The 23486-nt window shown below is 44.2% G+C and overlaps 1 protein-coding gene across 1 annotated transcript in view; it reads right to left on the bottom strand.

The window, feature by feature from the left end:
* Window positions 1-23486, bottom strand: part of MUC16 (mucin 16, cell surface associated) — a 136188-nt gene that overhangs the window by 71967 nt on the left and 40735 nt on the right. The window contains 22 exon segments of the mRNA XM_031934726.1: window positions 503-568; window positions 1149-1184; window positions 1513-1685; window positions 2300-2367; window positions 2624-2748; window positions 3470-3535; window positions 3796-3831; window positions 4164-4336; window positions 4953-5020; window positions 5253-5377; window positions 6308-6373; window positions 6633-6668; window positions 6997-7169; window positions 7777-7844; window positions 8363-8487; window positions 9687-9752; window positions 10008-10043; window positions 10701-10873; window positions 15649-15716; window positions 16059-16186; window positions 20409-20468; window positions 20711-20746. Of these exon segments, the coding sequence (XP_031790586.1) occupies window positions 503-568; window positions 1149-1184; window positions 1513-1685; window positions 2300-2367; window positions 2624-2748; window positions 3470-3535; window positions 3796-3831; window positions 4164-4336; window positions 4953-5020; window positions 5253-5377; window positions 6308-6373; window positions 6633-6668; window positions 6997-7169; window positions 7777-7844; window positions 8363-8487; window positions 9687-9752; window positions 10008-10043; window positions 10701-10873; window positions 15649-15716; window positions 16059-16186; window positions 20409-20468; window positions 20711-20746 (1971 nt within the window).

Genomic DNA, 23486 nt, shown 5'->3' with positions numbered 1-23486 from the left:
TCATCAGCATCACCACTACCATCATCAACATCATCATACCATGGTCACCTTCATAAACAGCACCACCACCACCATCATCATCATCATCATCATCACACTCAGCACATCATTACCATCATAACCTTCACAACCATCACTGACAACATCCTTATGTCCATCATCATCAATGCCAATAACTTCACCACCACCATCATCAACAGCAACGCCATAATCATAAATCATCATCACACTTAATATGTCATTATTACTGTTACCACCACCACCACCACAATCATATCATCACATGAACACAAGCTCACTGAGGGCAGAGATGTTTTTATTAGTTTTGTTTTCCTTGTTATATCCCTAGGGTCTGGAACACTGTAGGTGGCCAACAAATTTTTTTGGTTCACTCAGTGTCACTGGACTTATTATGATTTTCCATTTTCATTTGGCTGAAAATGGCAGAGATGTTTATATACATAGGCATGATCTAATACAGATACCATTGGCTGGTACTTACTTGTGGGGCTGGGGATGGAGGATGGAGTCCCTGAGGTCCCAAGGTCCATTGTGGAGGTCCCAGGAGCTGAGAAAAAGTCCTCGTCAGTGAAAGCAGAAAACACTCTCATGGCAGAAATGGCAAGAAGGTAGACTATTGTGAGGTCTGTTGCATGTGGACTTGAGTTGGGTCTGTCTTTGGAACTGGGGTGGAGGGGAGCTTGAGTAACTTCTGCCTTCCCAGCTCATTTGCTCAAGAGGAGGACTTATGGGTTTAAGAGTAGGGCCAGGCCGGGCATGGTGGCTCAAGCCTGTAATCCCAGCACTTTGGGAGGCCGAGACGGGCGGATCACAAGGTCAGGAGATCGAGACCATCCTGGCTAATACGGTGAAACCCCGTCTCTACTAAAAAATACAAAAACCTAGCCGGGCGAGGTGGCAGGCGCCTGTAGTCCCAGCTACTCAGGAGGCTGAGGCAGGAGAATGGCGTAAACCCCGGGGTCGGAGCTTGCAGTGAGCTGAGATCTGGCCATTGCACTCCACACTCCAGCCTGGGCGACAGAGCGAGACTCCGTCTCAAAAAAAAAAAAAAAAAAAAAAGAGTAGGGCCAGCTCCTGCTCCACTTGATATAGGATCAGGGGCGTCTGGGCATGAGTTGAATACTCACTGCTGGTGGTGTGTACAGAGGTCCGATGGGTGAAACCTGCATAGAGAAGGAGGGAGGAGACTGGGTAAGGGTTAAGGAGATGTGGGGGACTCAGTAGAACTCAGGACTATCCTGGTGCAATTAAATGAGTTTCATGGGACAGGGGTCATTAAAGATTTTCTATCAGCATCATCACAACAGGGAAGAGTGCCCAGAGGAAATGCCTCTCATGATAATGAAGAAACCATGAAGTCCAGAACTTAGTCATCCCATGTAGAGCATACGACAGAGTTTTCAATGGCCAGGCAGGGAGTGTGCCCCAAGCCAGAGATTAGAGGTTGCACATCAAGGAGGTAGAGACTCCTACCATATCATAGCTGCTCACCATTGACATAGAGGCTGTTCCTGTCCAGGGTGTAGGGGCCCAGCTCTTTGATGCCATGGGTCAGCTGGCTCAGTTCCCAGTACAGCTGCTCCCTGTCCACTCCAGGGCTTTTGGGGTCAAGACGGTGGGTGCAGAGGGCATCCACTCCAGTGGCTACTCCATCCTTCTCAGACCTGAGGAAGGTAGGAGGGGAAATGACGATGAAAAGATTGCCTAGGACTTGTCTTGAGATTGCTAAGGGAAACTTGTCAAGGAACCAGAGGAAATGAGAAACCTGGGGAAGAGGTGAGAAGCCACACTTAGATTATCTGAGTACACAGACCACTGTCTTGGTTGGGACTGCAAGCAGAGTCATGGATATAATAACTTTTATAAAAGTGCAAGGTGAAACCTGCATTCTCATGGCATGGGAACAGGAGAATCCAGACTTCAGACTAGTGGTGAGCTTGAAAGGCTGATGAATGTATGTGGATGAGGCATGATTATGTTGAGAGAAATCCTGGGGACAGAATTTAATACCTAAATGAAAGGGAGGGGCATGGAAAGAAGGGAATTCAGAGGGGTGATCAGAGTAGTGCCTCAATCCTGATGATGGACCATGAAGATTCTGCATGTTGAGGTGGGGCATGGGGGTGTTACTATCAGGAAACAACTGGTTCTCAAGTCAGTGACTCCTGAATTCCCCTTTTGGTGAGGATATACCTAGGAAGTGTAGCAAGGTAGCAGTGCAAAGTCTTTTGGAGTGGGAACAAGTGGGGCAGCCAGGCTGGCTCTTCTAAAGTCTCACCTGAGCAAGGTCAGTCTGCAGCCAGAGTACAGAGGGCCAACACTGGTGTTCTTCAACATGGGACCAAGCTGTGGAGGAGGGAGAGGGAGATGGGGAGGAGGGAGAGGGAGATGAGTAGGAGGGCTGAGGTGTGTGTGTTGGGCGCAGATGTGAGGTGGGTGGAGCAAGCACCAATGAGCCAGGCCGGTTTTTGTGGGTGGGGTTTGCATCTCTCGGAGGGAAGGGGTGAAGTTGGTGCTATCTTCTTTCATCACCTTGGCATGGATGATGTAGAAGGGACTGGCTATCTGGGTCCGGGCAGAGTCAGGAGGGCAGGGCACTAACCAGATTCTGCAAGACCCTCTCTGTGGTGTTGAACTTCCTGGAACCAGGGTGACGCATGTCCTCCTCATACTTCAGGTTGGTGATGGTGAAGTTGAGGGTGAAAGGCACCAGGAGAGGGCCAGCAGCTGTAGTGGGAATTGAAAATAAACACTATGTTCAAAGTCAAGGAATAGGGGTTCGGAATAGACTTATCTTTAAACATGTGCAAAACTTAAATTGAGAGAGAAAAGATTTACCATGTCTCCCTTGCCTATAATAATACAATTTATTTTTATAGAAGTAGATTATATAATAGTAGTTAGATGCTGAGCATAGCTATTCATGCATATTCAGTGCTCAGTATTATCTGATGTTATCTGTTATATTTATGATGGCTGGTCATCGTCATCGTTGCTATCATTTTCACCATCATAAACAGCACCACCACCACCATCATCATCATCATCATCACACTCAACACATCATCACTACCATCACAACCTTCACAGCCATCACTGACAACATCCTTATGTCCATCATCATCATTGTCAGTAACATCACCGGCATCATCATCAACAGCATCACTATCATCATCAATCATCATCACACTCAACCTGTCATTATTACTGTCATAACCACCACCACCACCATCATCATCACATGAACACAAGCTCACTGAGGGCAGAGATGCTTTTATTGGTTTTGTTTTCCTTGTATCTCTAAGGTCTGGTACACTGTAGGTGGCCAATAAATTTTTTTGGTTCACTAGATTTACTATGATTTTCCATCTTCATTTGAGTGAAAATGGCACATATGTTCACATTCATCAGGCATGATCTAAGGGAGATGCCATTGACTGGTACTTACTTGTGGGGCTTGGGAGGAAGGATGGAGTCCCTGAGGTTCCAAAGTCCACTGTGGAGGTCCCAGGAGCTGAGAAAAAAATCCTTGTCATTGAAAGCAGAAAATAATCTCATGGCAGAAATGGCAAGAAGTTAGACTATTATGAGGTCTGCTGCATGTGGGCTTGAGCTGGGTCTGTCTTTGGAGCTGGGGTGGAGAGGAGCTTCAATAACTTCTGCCTTCCCAGCTCCGTTGCTCAAGAGGAGGACTTATGGGTTTAAGAGGAGGGGCCAGCTCCTGCTCCACTTGATGTAGGATCAGAGGTATGTGGACATGAGTTGAATACTCACTGCTGGTGGTGGGCACAGAGGTCCGATGGGTGAAACCTGCATAGAGAAGGAGGGAGGAAACTGGGTAAGGGTTAAGGAGATGTGAGGGGTACAATAGGGGCCATGGCAATCCTGGTGCAATTAAATGAGTTTCATGGGACTGGGGCCATTAAAGAATTCCTATCAGCATCCTCATAACAGGGAAGAGTGCCCTGAGGGAACACAGTTCACGATAATGAAGAAACTGTGAAGTCCAGAACTTAGTCATCCCATGTAGAGCAAATGACAGAATATTCAATGACCAGGCAGGGAGTGTGACTTCAAGCCAGAGATTAGATTCTTCCCAGATTCTAGAGGGAAAAGACTCCAACCACATCACAGCTGCTCACCATTGACATAGAGACTGTTACTGTCCAGGGTGTAGGGGCCCAGCTCTTTGATGCCATTGGTCAGCTGGTTCAGCTCCCAGTACAGCTGTTCTCTGTTGAGTCCAGGGCTTTTGGGGTCAAGATGGTGGGTGCAGATGGCATCCACTCCAGTGGCTGCTCCATCCTCCTCGGGCCTGGGGAAAGTAGGTAGGGAGAATGACTATGAGAAGATTACTTAGGTTGTGTCTTGAGACTGATGAGGGAAAGACAGTAAGGAACCAGAGGAAATGAGAAACCTGGGAAAGAGGTGAGAAGCCACACCTGGATTTTCTGAGTGCACTGACTATTGTCTTGCTTGGGACTGTGAGCAGAATCACGGATACAACCATGCTTATCAAAGTGCAAGGTGAAACCTACATTCTCATGGCTTGGGGACAGGAGAGCCCAGACTTGAGTCCAGCGAAGAGCTGGAAATGGGGATGAAAGTACATGGATGAGGCATGATTGTCTTGGGAGAAATTCTGGGGACAAAATTTAACACCTAAATGAAAGGGAGTGGCTGGGGAAGGAGGGAATTCAGAAGGATGATCAGGGTAGAGGCTCAATCCTGATGATGGACCATGCAGATTCTCCCTGTTGAGGTGAGGTGTGGGGGTGTTACTATCAGGAAACACATTGGTCCTGAAGCCAGTGACTCCTGAATTCCCCTTTTGGTGAGGATATCCCTAGGAGGTGCAGCAAGGAGGCAGTGCAAAGTCTATTGGAGTGGGAACAATTGGGGCAGCCAGGCTGGATCTTCTAAGGTCTCACCTGAGAGAGATCAGTCTGCAGTCAGAGTACAGAGGGCCAACACTGGTGTTCTTGAATACAGGGCCAAGCTGTGAAGGAAGGAGAGGAAAGAGAGGAGGGCTAAGGTGCGTGTGTGGGGGGCAGAAGTCAGGTGTGTGGAGCAGGCACCAGTGGGCAGGGCTGGCCTCAGTGAGCAAGGCTTGCATCCTTTGCAGGCAAGGGTGAGATGGGTGCAATCTTCTTCCACAGTGTTGGCTTGGATGATGTAGGAGGGACTGGGTATCTGGGGAGGGGCAGGAATAAAGTGGGTAGGGCTCTCACCAGACCCTGCAGGACCCTGTCTGTGGTGTTGAACTTCCTGGAGCCAGGGTGATGCATGTCCTCCTCATACTGCAGGTTGGTAATGGTGAAGTTGAGGGTGAATGGCACCAGGAGAGGGCCAACGACTGTAGTTGGAATGGGAAATAAACACTACGTTCAAAGCAGAGAAAATAGGAGTTTGCAGGAGACTTATCTTTCAATATATGTAGAATTTAAATTGAGTGACAAAATATTTACCATGCCTCTCTTGCCTATAATAATACAATTTACTTTTATAAAAGTATATGATATAATAGTAGATGCTGAGCATAGCTTTTGGTGAATATGTATTGCTCAATATTGTCTGACATTTTCTGTTACCTTTATTGTCACCATCATCACCATCACCAAGATTGTCACCATCACCATCATTATTATCATCATCGCCACTGTTATCACCACCATGATAATCCCCATTATGACCACCACAAACATCATCACTCTCAACACATCATCATTACCATCATAACCCCACCACCATCACCAGAATCATCCTCATCACCATCATCATTGTCATCATCATCACTATCACCATCATCGAGATCACCACTATCATCATTATAAACAGCAACACTACCACTATCATCATCTCACTCAATACATCATAATTACCATCATAACCTCTACCACCATCACCAGCATCATCCTCATCACCATCACCATCATCATCAACATCACTACCGCCATCATCAACAGTATGGCCATCATCATAAACAATGTCACCACCACCACCATCATCATTCCACTCAACACATCATTATTACCATATAACTATCACCACCACCATCATCATCACAAGAATACAAGCTCACTGAGGGCATAGGTTGTTTTAAAATTGATTTTCTTTTTCTTACTGTATTCCTGGGGTCTGATACACAGTAGGTGGCCAAAACAAATTTGTCCACTCACTATCACTAGATTTACTTTGATTTTCCATCTCTATTTGAGTGAAAATGACAGAGATGTTTACACTAATCAGGTACACTCTCATAGATATGTCATTGACTGATACTTACTTGTGGGGCTGGATAGGGAGGATGGAGTCCCTGAGGTTCCAAAATCCACTATGGAGGTCCCAGGAGCTGAGGAAAATTCCTCGTCAGTGAAAGCAGAAAGCATTCTTTTGGCAGAAATGGCAAGAGGGGAGACTATTTATGGGGTTTGTTGCATGTGTGGCTTGAGCTGGGTTGGTCTCTTGAGCTGGGCAGAGGGGCGTGTGAATAACTTCTGCCCTCCTAACTTGTTTGCTCATGAAGAGGACTTATGGGTTTATGAGGAGGGGCAGCTCCTGCTCCTCTTGGTGTAGGAACTGGGGCATTTGGACATGAGTTGAATACTCACTGCTGGTGGTGGACACAGAGCTCCGATGGGTGAAACCTGCAAAGAGAAGGAGGGAGGAGAGTGGGTAAGAGACAGGAGAGGTGGGGGACCAAATGGAGTTCAATGCTACCCTGGTGCAATGAACTGAGTTGCATGGTACAGGGACCACTGAAGATTTCCTATCAGAATCTTCACATCAGGAAAGAATGCCCTGAAGGAACACAGTCCACAATGATAAAGAAACCATGAAGTTCAGACCTTAGTCATCCCACGTAGAGCACATGACAGAATTTTCAAAAGCCAGGCAGGGAGTGTGACCTCTAATTAGAGATTAGAGGCTGCCCAGCAAGAGGGAAGAGATTTTAACCACATCACAGACACTCACCATTGACATAGAGACTGTTCCTGTCCAGAGTGTAGGGGCCCAGCTCATCAATGCCATTGGTCAGCTTGCTTAGCTCCCAGTACAGCTGCTCCCTGTTGAGTCCAGGGCTTTTGGGGTCAAGGCGGTGGGTGCAGATGGCATCCACTCCAGTGGCTGCCCCATCCTTCTCGGGTCTGGGGAGGGTCAGTGGGAAAAATGACAATGAAAAGATTATCTAGGCAGGGTCTTGTGATTGCTGAGTGAAGGACAGCAAGGACCAGAGAAATGAAAAACCTGGGAAAGAGGTGAGAAGCCACATCGACTCTTAGTGCATGCACTATTGGCTTGCTTAGGACTGTGAGTGGAGTCACGGATACAATTACTTTTATAAAAGTGCAAGATGAAACTGACATTTTCATGGACGGGACAGGGGGGCCAGACTCGAGCCCAGTGAAGAGCTGGAAATGAGGATGAAAGCACATGGATGAGGCATGATCGTCCTGAGAGAAATCCTGGTGACAGAATTTAACACCTAAAGGAAAGGGAGGCACAGGAAATGGAGGGAATTCAGAGGGATGATAAGGGTAGGGGCTCAATCCTGATGATGGGCCATGCAGATTCTCTCTGTTGAGGTGGGGTGTGGGGGTGTGACCCTCAGGAAACACACTGATCCTGAAGCCAGTGACTCCTGAATTCCACCTTTGGTGAGGATATCCCTAGGGAGTGCAGCAAGGAAGCAGTGCAAAGTCTTTTGGAGTGAGAACAAGTGGGGCAGCCAGGCTGGAAATTCTAAGGTCTCACCTGAGCAAGGTCAGTCTGCAGCCAGAGTACAGAGGGCTGACACTGGTGTTCTTGAACAAGGGCCTGAGCTGTGGAGGAGGGAGAGGGAGGTGAGTAGGAGGGCTAAGTTGTATGTAGGAGCCAGGCAGAAGTGAGTTGGGCAGGGCTGGCTTCGGTGGGTGAGGCTTGCATCTCTTTTTGTTTGTTTTTTTTTTTTGAGATGGAGTTTCACTTTTTAGCCTAGGCACAATCTTGGCTCACTGCAACCTCTGCCTCCCAGATTCAAGTGATTCTCTTGCCTCACCCTCCCAAGTAGCTGCGATTACAGGCATGCACCACCATGCTCAGCTAATTTTGTATTTTTAGTAGAGATGAGGTTTCATCATGTTGGCCAGGCTGGTCACAAACTCCTGACCTCAGTGATCCACCGGCCTTGGCCTCCCAAAGTGCTGGTATTACAGGTGTGAGCCACTGCTCCCGGCTGAGGCTTGCATCTCATGGGGCAAGAATGAATTGGATGTGATATTCTTCCATTGCCCTGGCACAGATGACGTAAGGGGGACTGGGTATCATGAGCAGGGCAGAGTGTGGAGGGCAAGACACTAACCAGACCCTGCAGGACCCTCTCCGTGGTGTTGAACTTCCTGGAGCCAGGGCGATGCATGTCTTCCTCATACTGCAGGTTGGTGATGGTGAAGTTGAGGGTGAATGGCATCAGGAGAGGGCCAGCAGCTGTAGTGGGAGTGGGAAATAAACATTATATTCAAAGTAGAGAGAATAGCACTTTGTAATAACCATATGCAGCTATTAAATTGAGTGACATAATAAATATTTTCCATACCTTTCTTATCTATGATACAATTTATTTTCTAAACTAGATTATATAGTAGTAGTTAGATGCTGAGCATAGCTCTTGGCACATATGTAGTGCTCAATATTGTGAGGTGATATCTGTTATCTTTATTATCACCATTATCATCGTCACTATCATAGTCATCATCATTATTATCATTATTGTCATCATTATTGTCATCACAAGTACCACCTGCACGACCATGATGATCCCCCATCATGACCACCACAAACATCATCATCACCATCATCACATTCAACGTATCATTACCATTATAACCCCACCACCATCACCGACATCATTCTCATCACCATCATCGTCATTGGCATGGACATTACTGTCACCATCATCAACAATGTCAGTAGCATAAAAATAATAATCATCATCATCAACACCACCACCATCACCATCATCATCATCACACTCAACATATCATTACCATCGTAACCCCACCACCACCACCGACATCATTCTCATCACCATCATCGTCATTGGCATGGACATCGCCGTCACCATCATCAACAATGTCAGTAGCATAATCATCATCATCATCATCACCACCACCATCACCACCATCATCATCATCACACTCAACATATCATTACCATCATAATCCCACCACCATCACCGACATCATCCTCATCACCATCATTGTAATTGTCATCGACACCACCATTACCATCATCAACGTCACTAGCCTAATAATAATCATCATCATCATCACCACCACCACCATCATCATCACACTCAACTTATCATTATTACCATAGTAACCCCCACCACCATCACCAGCATCATTTTCTTCAACATCATCACCATCACCATCATCATCATCATCATCAACAGCACCACCACCACCATCATCATCATGACAAGAATACAAGTTCACTGAGAGCAGAGATTTTGTATCAGTTTTGTTTTCCCTGCTGTATCTCTAGGATCTGGTACACACTAGGTGGCCAACAAATTTCGTTGGTCCACTCACTGTCAGTAGATTTGCTATGACTTTCCATCTTCATCTGAGTAAAAACGACAGAGATAGCATGCTCTAATAGAGATGTCATTAACTGGTACTTACTCGTGGGGCTGGGGCTGGAGGATAGAGTCCCTGAGGTTCCCACATCCACTGTGGAGGTCCCAGGAGCTGAGGAAAAGTCCTTATTAGTGAGAGCAGAAAGCACTACCATGGCAGAAATGCCAAGAGGCAAGACTTTTATAGGGTTTGCTGCATGTGGGCTTGAGCTGAGTCTGTCTTTGAAGCTGGGGCAGAGAGGACCCTGAATAACTTCTGCCTTCCCAGCTGCTTTGCTCAAGAGGACTTATGGGTTTATGAAGAGGGGCAGCTCCTGCTTTGCTTGGTGTAGGATCATGGGCATGTGGAAATGAGTTGAATACTCACTGCTGGTGGCGGACATAGAGCTTCGATGGGTGAAACCTGCATAGAGAAGGAGGGAGGAGTGTCGGTAAGTGATGAGGAGATGTGGGGGATGAATTAGGGGTCAGAGCTACCCTGGTGCAATGGAAAGAGTTTCATGCAACAGGGATCGTTAAAGATTTCCTATCAGTGCCCTCACATCAGGGAAGAATGCCCTGATGAAATTCATTCCATGATGATGAAGAAACCATGAAGTCCTGGCCAGGTGCGGTGGCTCAAGCCTGTAATCCTAGCACTTTGGGAGGTCAAGGCAAGGTGGATTATGAGGTCAAGAGATCAAGACCATCCTGGCCAACAGGGTGAAACCCTGTCTCTACTAAAAACACAAAAATTAGTTGGGTGTGGTGACATGCATCTGTAGTCCCAGCTACTCGGGAGGCTGAGGCAGGAGAATTGCTTGAACCCGGGAGGCGGAGGTTGCAGTGAGCTGAGATCATGTCACTGCACTTCAGTCTGGCAACAGAGTGAGACTCCGTCTCCCAAACAAAAAAAAAAAAAAAAAAAAGATAACATGAAGTCCAGAACTTAGTCATCCCATGTAGAGCACAGGGACAAATTTTCAATTGCCTGGTAGTGAGTGTGACCTCAAGCCAGAGATTACAGGCTGCCCAGCAAGGAGGAAGAGGAAGAGCCTCCAACCACATCACAGCTGCTCACCATTGACATAGAGACTGTTCCCATCCAGGGTGTAGGGGCCCAGCTCCTGGATGCCATTGGTCAGGTTGCTCAGCTCCCAGTACAGTCGCTCTCTGTCCAGTCCGAGGCCTTCAGGGTCAGGGCGATGTGTGCAGATGGCATCCACTGCTGTGGCTGATCCATCCTTCTCTGGCCTGGTTAAGAACCTACATATGCTTAGTCAATCCACCTCTCCATCCTTTTGTCCTTCCTTTCCACTCTTTGTCAGCCCCTAATGCAAAATCTGGGGAAACTGTGGTTAACAAGAATGTGGCTCTCAGTCCAGGCACAGTGGCTCACGCCTGTAATCCCAACACTTTGGGAGGCTGAGGCGGGTGGATCACGAGGTCAAGAGATTGAGACCATCCTGGCCAACATGGTGAAACCCTATCTCCACTAAAAATGCAAAAATTAGCTGGGTGTGGTGGTACATGTCTGCAGTCCCAGCTACTCAGGAGGCTAAGCCAGGAGAATTGCTTGAACCCAGGAGCCAGAGGTTGCAGTAAGCCAAGATCACGCCACTGCACTCCAGCTTGGGCAACAGAGTGAGACTGTTTCAAACAAACAAACAAGCAAACAAACAAAAAGAATGCGGCTCTCGTCAGAGAGATGCCTACCATTAACAAATTACTAGGATTATTAGTGGAAGCACAAAGCATTACCATGGCAGAAATGCCAAGAGGTGAGACTTTCATAGGGTTTGCTGCATGTGGCTTGAGCTGAGTCTGTCTTTGGAACCGGGGCAAAGGGGAGCTTGAATAACTTCTGCCTTCCCAGCCGCTTTGCTCAAGAGGAGGGCTTATGGGTTTATGAGGAGGGGCAGCTCCTGCTTTACTTGGTGTAGGATCCTAGGATAATAATGCCAGGGATCTGCATGGCCCCGAATAAGCCTCCTAAGGTACCAGATGTGTGACAGCTGTACTTAGGGTCAATCTGTAACCCATGGCAGTGGCCCTTGTACTGGTGCGTGTAGCAGTGACCCTCCTACTGGTGCCCACGGCATGGTGTTTTCAAATGGCGGGATCAGAAGGTTCAAGTAATCCTCTCTAGATCCTATGGACCAGCAGGGCTAGGAGATTTGTTATGAAACTTAAGGGACCTAAATGGCTTGGGGAAAATGTCCTTTGTGGCTGGTCTGTCTGAAACTGTGGCTGGTCCAACAAGCAGTCAGAAGGTCTTCATGTCTCAGCACCTGTTCCTGGCCACAGGACATGGACTCACCTACCTGGCCACCCACTATTGAATGATTAGAGGAAAAGGGGCTCCTGTGTCCCAGGGTTGTGAGTAGCTCTATAGTAGGAACGACTTTATAGTAACAACTACCATTTATTAAACACTTCCTATGCAGCAGGCCCAGCATTTTGTATTCATAATCACATATTTTCATCCTCAAAGCATCGTATGGGTTGGTACTGCTCAATTGCCCCAGTTAGTACTATACTAATTATATTATGTATAACACAATTATATATAACATAAAATATATAAATACATAGATCTGTAAATATAAACTTAATATAGAAATATATATAATATTGTTTTGCATTTTATACATTATTATATTATATAGCATATATAATATATATTATACCTCTACCTAACATATATTAAATTGGTTTATATGTAACTATTTTATATCATCATACAACTATATAACTATTGTGTAACTATGTTTTATATAACTACCATATACCTCTACCTAACATATATTAAACTGATTTATATATAACTATTGTATATAACTACATAACTATTTTTATATAACTACCACGTACTTTTAGATGCTTCTTGACTCATGATGGTATTATGTCCTGATAAACCCATGTTTTTTATTTTCTTTTTTTGTTTTTGTTTTCTTTTGTTTTTGGAGATGGAGTCTCACTCTGTTGCCCAGGCTGGAGTGCAGTGGTGTGATCTTGGCTCACTGCAACCTCTGCTCCCCAGGTTCAATCCATTCTCCTGCCTCAGCCTCCTGAGTAGCTGGGACTGCAGGTACCCGCCACCACACTCAGCTAATTTTTGTATTTTTAGTAGAGATGGGTTTTCTCCATGTTTGCCAAGCTGATCTTGAACTACTGATCTCAGGTGATCCACCAGCCTCAGCCTCCCAAAGTGCTGGGATTACAGGCGTGAGCCATGCACCCAGCCTGTTTTTTTGTTTTTTGGAGACAAGAGTCTCTCTCTGTCATCCAGGCTGGAGTGCAGTGGTGTGACCTTGACTCACTGCAACTTCCATCTCCTAAGTTAAAGTGATTCTCATGCTTCAGTCTCCTGCGTAGCTGGAACTACAGCTGTCACACCACGCCTGGCTAATTTTTGTAGTTTTAGTAGAGACAAGATTTTGCCATTTGGCCAGCCTGGTCTCAAACTCCTGGCCTCAAGTGATCCACCTGCCTCAGCCTCCCAAAGTGCTGGGATTACAAGTGTGAGCCACCATGCCCGGCCCTGATAAACCCATTGTGAATTGAAAATATCATAAGTCAAAAATGCCCTGTAGCCAGGCGTGGTGGCTCATGCCTGTAATCCCAGTATTTTGAGAGGCCAAGGTGGGAGGATTCCTTGAGCCCAGGAGTTCAAGGCCACCTGGCCAACATGGCAAGAACCGCCTCTCCACAAAAAAATTGAAAAAAAAAAAATAGCCAGGTGTGGTGACACACACCTCTAGTCCCAGCTACTCAGGAGGCTGAGGTGGGAGGATCACTTGAGCCCAGGAATTCGAGGCTGCAGTGAGCTATGATCGCACCACTGCATTCCAGTCTGGGTGACAGAGCAAGACTCTGTATTAAAAATAAAAATAAAAATAAAAATTGACTATACCTAACCTACAGAACATGATAGCTTAGCTTATCTTACCTTAAACATGCTCTGAACCCTTACATTAGCCTACAGTTGGGCAATATCACCTAATACAAAGCCTATTTTATTATAAATTGTTGAATATATTGTATAATTTATTGAATATTGTACCAAAAGTGAATGAGAGAATGGTTGCATGGGTGTTGAAGATATGCTTTCTACTGAATGCATATTGCTATGGCATTATCACAAAGTTTGAAAAATCGTAAGTTGAATCATTGTAATTCAGGGACTGGTTATATATAGAATATATACTAGATATATGTAGTAGTTATATGTATCCACATGTATACTATATATATGTATATATGATATGTATTTATACTTATATACTTTTACATATTATATATTTATACATATTATATTATTATACATGATATATATTATATGTAACATATATATGTTATATTATAACATATATGTTAATGTCAGATATGTTATACATCACATGTATGTTATATACATCATGTATAACATATAAGCTATACATATGCGTTATATATGTATATATTATATTATATACAACTATATATAATGTATATGTTATATGTGGTATATAATACATAACAAATATAATATATAATTATATATAATATGTCACATATAACACACACATTATATGTAACATAATGTATATTAAACTGATTTATAACATAATATATGTTATATGTAACATGTAATGTTATAACATATATTATAGCATATATTATGTTAATGTCAGATATGTTATATACATCACACATATATGTTATATACATTATATAACATAAAAGTTATACATATATGTTATATATGTATAGATTATATTATATATAACAATACATAATGTATATGTTATATGCTGTATATAATATATAACAACTATAATACATACATTATATATAACAATTATATAATATATAATTACATATCATATATAACATATACATTATATGTAACATAACATATGTAACATAATGTTACGTTACATACACATGTTATATGTAACATGCATAAGTTATATTTAACATACATATGTTATATGTAACACAATGTATATGTTATGGATACATGTACTATATATGTTATAACATATAACAGGTATACAATATAACAATATGTATAATATATACATTATACATAACATATGCTGTATATGTATATAGCATATGCATATAAAATATGTCTATAAACATGCATTTATAAAATATGCCTCCATATGTATATACAATATATGTCTATATATGTATTTTATATATATAATATGTCAGGAAACGGCACAGAAGGTGTCAGGCACTTGCTCAGGGTCACAGAACTCAGTAAATGGCAGAGCTGGGTTGGTTTAGAGCTGAGGTCTGCCTGAGTTCACCAATGCTCTTAGCCACTAGGGCACTCTGTCCCCACTTCCCCCTGGGAAGGAAAGGAAGCTGGAGGTAGATGACTGATAAAATGGGACCCTTGGGAGAGACACACTTGGAGATTCTGTGAGAGAGGTGTGAAAGGTGAGAATGCCAGGCAGGAAATGATATCAACCAACATCTACCCTAACAGACCTGCCCTTTCCAGCACTCAGGGACAGTGCCCTCGGCACTTCTCAGTCTCCCTCAGACCGGCCAGGCCCTCTGTGGCTGCGTTCTGAGTCACTCAAGAGCTGATCTCCTGTGTGTAAGGGCTGAACGCCTTCCTTTCTTCCCCTCTTAGATTCTCTGGGAAAGTTCCTTCGGAGGGAAGTCAGATTGGGGTTTTCCACATGTTGCAAGGGAGCAGAAGAGGCAGTGCCACCTAAGGGATAGGAGTTTGGATCTAGAACCTGAAGTGCTGGAGTTGCTTCGTGTGCCCTGGCACAAGCCACTTAACCTGGGCCTCAGTTTCCCCTTCTGCTCCTGCTTCATGAGACTGTTGCAAACACTGATGAGGCATTAAATATAAAGTACATAATGCCCTTTGGGTCTTAGGAATAGTTAGCTGCTGCTGGTGGTGGTGATGCTTAGTATCCATGGGCAATAGTTGTTCCAAGTATGAACAGAGTCAAGGAGCCCAGACACTAGGGTCATATTCATCTGTTGGGTTGTGTTTTTCTTGGGGAGGGTCTCACCTGAGTAAGGCTAGTCTGCAGCCTGAATAGAGGTATTCCAGACTGCTATTCCTGAACAAGGGTTTGAGCTGCAAGGAAGGAGAGGGGAGGTGAGAAACAGAAACAACAGCTGTGGGAAGCCAGGAAGAGTGGGGCATTGGACGGGTGGACCAGGCTGGAGTGATGTAGGTGGGACAGGGTGAGGTGGGCGTGATTGAAATAAGTGGGCGTAGCATGGAAAGGTGGGCGTGGCTGGCATCAGTAGGCAGGGCAGGGTGAGGTGGGCTTGGCTAAAATCAGTGGGTGGGGCAGGGAAAGGTGGCTGGGGTTGGATGAGGTGGCCATGGCAGGCATCAGTGGGAGAGGTAGTGTGAGGTGGGCGTGGTTTGTCTAAGTGGGCGGGGGAGGAGTAAGGTGGGCGGGGCTCTCACCAGACCCTGCAGGACTCTCTCTGTGGTGTTGAACTTCCTGGAACCAGGGTGCCGCATGTCCTCCACGTACTGCAGGTTGGTGATGGTGAAGTTGAGGGTGAATGGCACCATGAATGGCACTGTGGCTGCTGCAAGGAAGGAGAAAAGAAGACCACGCCTGAGTCAGATCTGAACTGACTCTAAGTCAATTTCTGAGGACCCAGACGGAGTGCTTGAAGCAAGAGTTTGAAGCAGACAGGTGGGTGCTTTAGTTTGGACGGATAACGGAAAGCCAGGTAAGGAGAAAAGTGGAATGTTGCTAAAATGCGTTACCTGGGCCCAGAAGCAGGTTAGGGGACCAGGGTGGGTGTATTGGGTTAGAATGTGTGACTACTGGAAGCTGAGGTCTCAGACTCTGCCAGGTGCCCATACCCACCCTAACAAACTCTAGCTGAGAAGTTAAAAGGGAAAAGGACTGGGACAGTCTCATGCTTTGGGGAACAAGAAGAAAAAAAGAGTCAACTCAATCCCATTGAACATTGAACAACAACAACGAAACATCAAACAGCAGTCCTTAAAGCAGACCTTCTCTGACCTGCTTCACTTGGCTACCCTTCCCCACTCAATCCCCAAACTCCCAGAACTTGCCCTTCCTTTAATAAAGAGGAGACCACATGGTAGACAGACATAGTTACCGTGGTTACGGCCACACTAGTGAGTCAGATTTGTTTTCAAATCCCCTCTCTGCCCCTCACCAGCCAAGTGACCGTGGACACGTTACCTGTCTATACCTCAGTTTCTTCCACTGTAATACAATGCGCATAACGGGCCAGGCGCGGTGGCTCACGCCTGTAATCCCAGCACTTTGGGAGGCCAAGGCGGGCAGATCACTTGAGGTCAGGAATTCGAGACCAGCCTGGCCAAGATGGTGAAATCCCGTCTCTACTAAAAATAAAAAATTAGCCAGGCTTGGTGGCATGCACTTGTAATCCCGGCTACTCAGGAGGCTGAGGCAGGGGAATCACTTGAATCTGGGAGATGGAGGCTGCACTGAGCTGAGATTATACCACTGCACTCCAGCCTGGGCGACAGAGCGAGACTATCTCAAACCAAAAAAAAAAAAAAAAAAAGGCGACAAGGGTCATAATGATATTTTGGAGGGAAATTAGGAAGGTTACATGACTGTTAAAAAAGAACACATCTCCAGGGCATTACACTGAGTGGAAAAGAAGCCAAATCCAAAGGTGACATGTTGGACATTTCCATTTAAATAACATACTTAAAATAAAATTGTAGAGAGGCAGATGGAGATGGAGAGCAGAATACAATGGTTATTCTATTCAATAGTGTTGGGCTTGGTGGGCATGATTATGAAGGGTAGCATGAGGGGAATCTTTGGGGGAATGGAACAGTTCTGAATCTTGATGTCGGTGGTGATTATAGGGTTACGCCCATGTGATAAAAATTGCATAGGGCTACCCACACACACGCACACACACATGCATGGACACACACGTGCATGCACACACAGGTGCACATGCACACACGTGCAAAGACTCATACATACATGCACACACACATATGCATGCACACATGCACATGCGCACACACATGCATGCACACACGCACACACGTGTACACACACGTGCATGCACACACACAAGCTCACATACGCACACACAGGTAAAACCAGTAAAATGGATTTTTAACAACGTCAATTTCCTGCTTTTGATATTGTATTAGAGTTGTGTAAGATGTAGCCATTGGGGAGAAACTGGGTGAAGGGTACAGGGGAATGCTACACTATTTTCGCAACATCTCCTGAATTTATTTATTATTTATTTCAAAATGAAAAGTTATTTATTATTTATTTATATGTATTATTTATTTCAAAATGAAAAGTTATTTATTATTTATTTATATTATTTATTATTTATTTTATTATATTTATTATTTATTTCAAAATGAAAAGTTAAAAATAAAAAAAAATAGCACATGGTATGCCATATAGTAAGTGCTCAATAACTTGGTTGTCTTTTATTGTTAATTGTAATTGCTTGTTCCATTTCAGTCTTCCCCAATACACTGTAAACCTGGTGAGGGAAGGGACTGCATTTGACTTAGTCAACATCTTATCCCCTCCGCCTAGCCCAGAATAGGTGCCTGATAAATATTTGTTAAACCGAATTCCCTGGTAGCCCCCGTGCTAGGTGTTCTTACATAGAGTTGCATTTAACACTTGCAACCAATTTATGAAATATTATTATCCCCACTTGGCAGGTGAGAAAACTGAGGTACTGAGAGGGTAAGTAAATTGCTCAAGGTCAACATGGCTGGAGAATGAGGAGGACCCTTCTCCTGTTCTTGATGAGTTCGGCGCGGAGCGGGGATGACCATGACTGCTCCAAGCTTCCTCATGCCATCTTTCCCCAGCATCTCCCAGTTATATCTATAGTTTCTATAACTATAGATATAGAAATATATATAGTTATGTACAGAGAAACATACATATATCACTATATACAGTTACAGATGTAGAAACTCTATCTATAACCATATATATAACTATAACTATAGAAAGAGACACTATATATGTAACTATGTGTTTTATATATATGGTTACTATATGGTAACTATATATGGTTATATATAACTATATATAGTTTATATATAGTTATGGCTATATAAATAGCTATATATAACCTATATATTACATTATAATCATAAATATATTTTTATATAACATAAATATATAATATATATGTTATAACATCTATCATCTATCTACCTATCTATCTATCTATCTATCTATCTATGTATCTATCTATCACAAAATAGAAACTTTCGAACTGAAAGATAAAGTAACTGAGATAAAAAGAATTCAACGGACGGGCAGAATGGAGCTGACAGAGAAAAGGCTTGGTGATTGTGAAAATATTCTATAAAAATTATTAAGGTGAAATTCTATAAAAATTATTTCAGGTGAAAGTTGGAGAGGAAAAAAAGGTTGACAAATAACAAAATGAACAGAACCTCAGGGTCTCTTGGGGCAACATCATTTCACTGGAGGTCCGAAGGGGAGAAAGAATCAGAGCAGAAAACAAAGTTGAAGATATAGTCTCACATCATTTCCCAAATTGCTTGAAAAACAAACCCTTTGAGACTCAAGAAGCTGAGAAAACTTTAAGCAGGATAAACTCAAAGAAAACCATGCCCAGACACATCGTAATCAAACTACTGAAAATTAATGATTTTAGTCATTAATTAAAATTAATGAATTAGATTTAGAAGAACAAATTTCGAAAGCACCTAGAAAAAGTGACCTCATTGATCATGGAATGACTTGCTTTACAATACACATTACATGTGAACAAGCCCAGAGGAGCTAGGCATGTCACATAAATGGTTGAATTGATTGGGGCCGAGCAGTGAGGAAGTGGAGAGTGAACATCCTGTCTACAGCATGTAAAAAGTTTGTAGTAGTGTGACTCACAAAACAGGAGGCCGGAAGGCAGAATTTAAATTACAGGACACCAGGTTCTATCCAATAACTCCAGAATCACAGGCAGGGTTGAGGGTTAGGAATGCCCAACTTCCATCTTTTTTTTTTTTTTTGCTGAGATGGAGCCTCGCTCCGTTGCCAAGGATAGAGTGCAGTGGCGCGATCTTGGCCACTGAGAAAATTTCCAGATGAGGCAGGAAAATTGCATGAACCCAGGAGGTAGAGGTTCCAGTGAGCCAAGAGCGTGTCACTGCACTCCAGCATGAGTGACAGAGTGAGACTCCATCTCAAAAAAAAAAATTAAATAAAAAAAAAAATAGAAAGTTGAGAAGATACCAACCATAGCTGGTCTCCAGGAATCGCTAGTGCAAAACTCCTGAGGCTGGACAGAAGTTAGGGTGCTAGAATACCACTCAAGTACCTGGGATGGTCAAAATTTAGAGAGTGGGCCAGGAGTGGTGGCTCATGCCTATAATCCCAGCACTTTGGGAGGCCGAGGCAGGTGGATCACCTGAGGTCAGGAGTTCGAGACCAGCCTGGCCAACATGGTGAAACCCTGTCTCTACTAAAAATACAAAAAATTAGCCAGATGTGGTGGCACACGCCTGTAATCCCAGCTACTTGGGAGGCTGAGGTAGGAGAATCACTTGAACCTGGGAGGCGAAGGTTGCAGTGAGCCTAGATCATGCCATTGCACTCCAGCCTGGGTGACGGAACAAGACTCCGTGTAAAAAAAAAGAATAAAGAAAAAGAAAAAAGAAAAAAAATAGAGAGTAAGAGAGAGAGTGGAACAGGCTGAGGCTGGGTGGTCAGCAGGGAACAGACCGTGCAGTGTTAAATTTCACAGACGCCAGAGAGGAGCCTCCTACCTGTGGAGCTGGGGATGGAGGATGTGGAAATTCCTGGGGAGAATGTAGAAGTCACTGGAGCTGAGCAAAAAAGAACATGGAAAAATGATTGGGTGTCTTCCTAAAGGAATGTGGCACAGGAACTGCTAATTGGTATTTGGGCTTCTATCTTGACTCACACCAAGACCTTGATGAGTTAGGGGCTGCTCTGAGGCTGTGACTGGGCCCGCAGGGAGGGGAATGATCAGTTTCTTTTTTGAGGAATGCACCTTGGGGAGGAAGGGTCCCAAGGCCATTGGAATATCACAGCTTTGAATACTCACTGCTGGTGGCAGGGGTCTGGTACCGACGGTTATAACCTGCAGATAGGGAGGAAAGAGTAAAGAAGGACGATTATGATGGGTGAGAGGTAGGGGAGGGGAAGATGGTAGATCTAGAAATGGAAATCATGGGAAACTTTCATGATGACCCATCTGGGCTATCCCTCAGCCAGCCAGAGGGAGGGGAAGGGCTTCCACCTTAGATGCGTGACTTCAGCTCACAAAGGAACCTCCATCGTCTCAGCCCAGAGTTGCCAAAGTTGAACAAGTCATGGACATTTCATTGAGAAGAAGTGGGGCCAAGATCTTTTGTGAATAAAGGATAATGGCTACATTTTATTTCGTACCTATTTCGTGCTTTGTCCTTTGACAATAATGGTGGAGATCATCACTATTATTATTCCTGAAATAAAAATATCATAATAGCTGTCCCTATTTATTGGGAATCTAGTATGCACCAGCAATAATAATAAATACGTTACAAGGGTGGAAAGACGCATGTATGGATGAGTGAGCTTTCTGATCTTATTCGTATTGTCTCTACCCATAAAGATAATTTAGTTTGATTCTTACTCTCTCAGCTTACCTCCTTTCACAAAATTTCATGATAGTACAATTTTTTTCCAGCCTGTGTGTGTGTGTGTGTGTGTGTGTCTGTGTGTGATGTAGAACTGACAAAAATGTGATGGGTGAATAGAGTGGTATTTTTAGGTAAAAGTATAGAGAGATGAGGGATAGAAATGGTTCATATGGAGCAGGGTGCGGTGGCTCACGCCTGTAATCCCAGCACTTTGGAAGACCTAGATAGGCGGATCACTTGAGGTCAGGAGTTCAAGACCATCCTGGCCAACATGGTGAAACCCCCTCTCCACTAAGAACACAAAAATTAGTGTGGCATGGCGGTGGGCGCCTGTAATCCCAGCTACTCAGGAGGCTGAGGCAGGAGAATCGCTTGAACCCAGGAGGCGGAGGTTGCAGTGAGCTGAGATCGTGCCATTGCACTCCAGCCTATGCGACAGAGAGAGACCGTGTCTCAAAAAGAAAAGAAGAAGAGAAGAGAAGAGAAGAGAAGAGAAGAGAAAAAGAAAGAAGAAAGAAAGAAGGAAAGAGAGAGAGAGGGAGGGAGGGAGGAAGGAAGGAAGGAAGGAAGGAAGGAAGGAAGGAAGGGTTAGTATGGTTTGGAATACTGGAGAAAAATTGGCAAAACGGATGTGGTGGCAAAAACAAGAGACTTCAGGATGACAGGAGTGGCATTACCATTGGAGCAAGAAAGGAATTGGGGATAAGAGAAGTTGTCATTAGTGTTTCTCTAGGTCATGAATTGCATCTCCTTTGAGGCTCTGTGAGAGATACAAGGAAAGACGGAACCCAGGACAGCCCTGTAATTCACATGGGTTGTTCCTGAATTATCTCATTTGATTATCGGAACAATCCCACATGGTATTTTTATTCCATTCTACAGAGAGGACACTAAAGTCTAGGGAGGTTACATGGCTTGTCGTACATCCAACAAAACAGACATCTGTCTGTCATTCAATAGTACCACACTGTTAAGCTGTGCCCTAAATTAGTCATAATCCTATGGACACAGAACAGGATGTGTACTTGATACTACAATGAAATACTTTGTGTGTATTATCTCCTATGTCAAGGATAGAGGAGTATATATCCTCCATTTCAAGTCAGATATAAAGGAAATCTCCAAGTGGATTCAGAGGGGAAATAACAAATTCAGCATTCAGTTAGATCATTAGCACAGAGGCCATTCATGCCTCATTCCTGTCCTAAGATTGGGGCTTGCTGTATTTGGACGATCCACAGTGATGTCTTGTAGTTAGGAGCCTGGAGTTTTCATGAGTATTGCGGGATTTTAGCAAGTGTGGTATGTTCTGAAACATGAATTAGATTCTCTTTGGCGGTCTGTGAATAGTGCAAAGAAAATTTAGACTTATTTTACATTCGCTGGTTTGACTGGTTTTCTTGAAACTTCTGAGACTGGGCCAAGTGGAGCCCTATCATTTACTTAGGTTATTAGGTTTTTATCTTATTTGATCTTCACAATAATCTTAGCTGACATTTTAAAAATTTAAAAAAAAATCCATTCCGAAAATAGGGGCAGGTGAGGTGGCTCCCACCTGTAATCTCAGCACTTTGGGAGGCCTTTGGGTGGGTCACTTGAGATCAGGAGTTTGAGACTAGCCTGGCCAACATGGTGAAACTCCATCTCTACAAAAATACAAAAATTAGCCAGGCGTGGTGGCGGGCGCCTCTAGTCCCAGCTACTCGAGAGGCTGAGGCAGGAGAATCACTTCAACCTGGGAGGCGGAGGCTGCAGTGAGACAAGATTGTACCACTGCACTCCAGACTGGGCGCCAGAGGGAGACTCCATTTAAAAAACAAAAAAACAAAAACTGAACCTTTTGGGCAAGATTAGTGAGACATAGGACATGTGGCTGGGCACGGTGGCTCACGCCTATAATCCCAGCACTTTGGGAGACTGAGGTGGCTGGATCACGGGAGGTCAGGAGTTCGAGATCAGCCTGGCCAACATGGTGAAACCCCATCTCTACAAAATTACAAAAATTAGCCAGGCGTGGTGGCAGGCACCTGTAGTCCCAGCTACTCGAGAGGCTGAGGCAGGAGAATCACTTGAACCTGGGATGTGGAGGCTGCAGTGAGCCAAGACTGTACCACTGCACTCTAGCCTGGGCACTAGAGGGAAACTCTATCAAAAATAAATAAATAAATAAATAAATAAATAAATAAATAAATAAATAAA

Source organism: Piliocolobus tephrosceles, chromosome 21, assembly GCF_002776525.5.
Source record: "Piliocolobus tephrosceles isolate RC106 chromosome 21, ASM277652v3, whole genome shotgun sequence".
NCBI lineage: Eukaryota > Metazoa > Chordata > Mammalia > Primates > Cercopithecidae > Piliocolobus > Piliocolobus tephrosceles.
The sequence above is the reverse complement of the archived record's forward strand: the minus strand, read 5'-3'. Positions and strand labels throughout refer to the sequence as shown.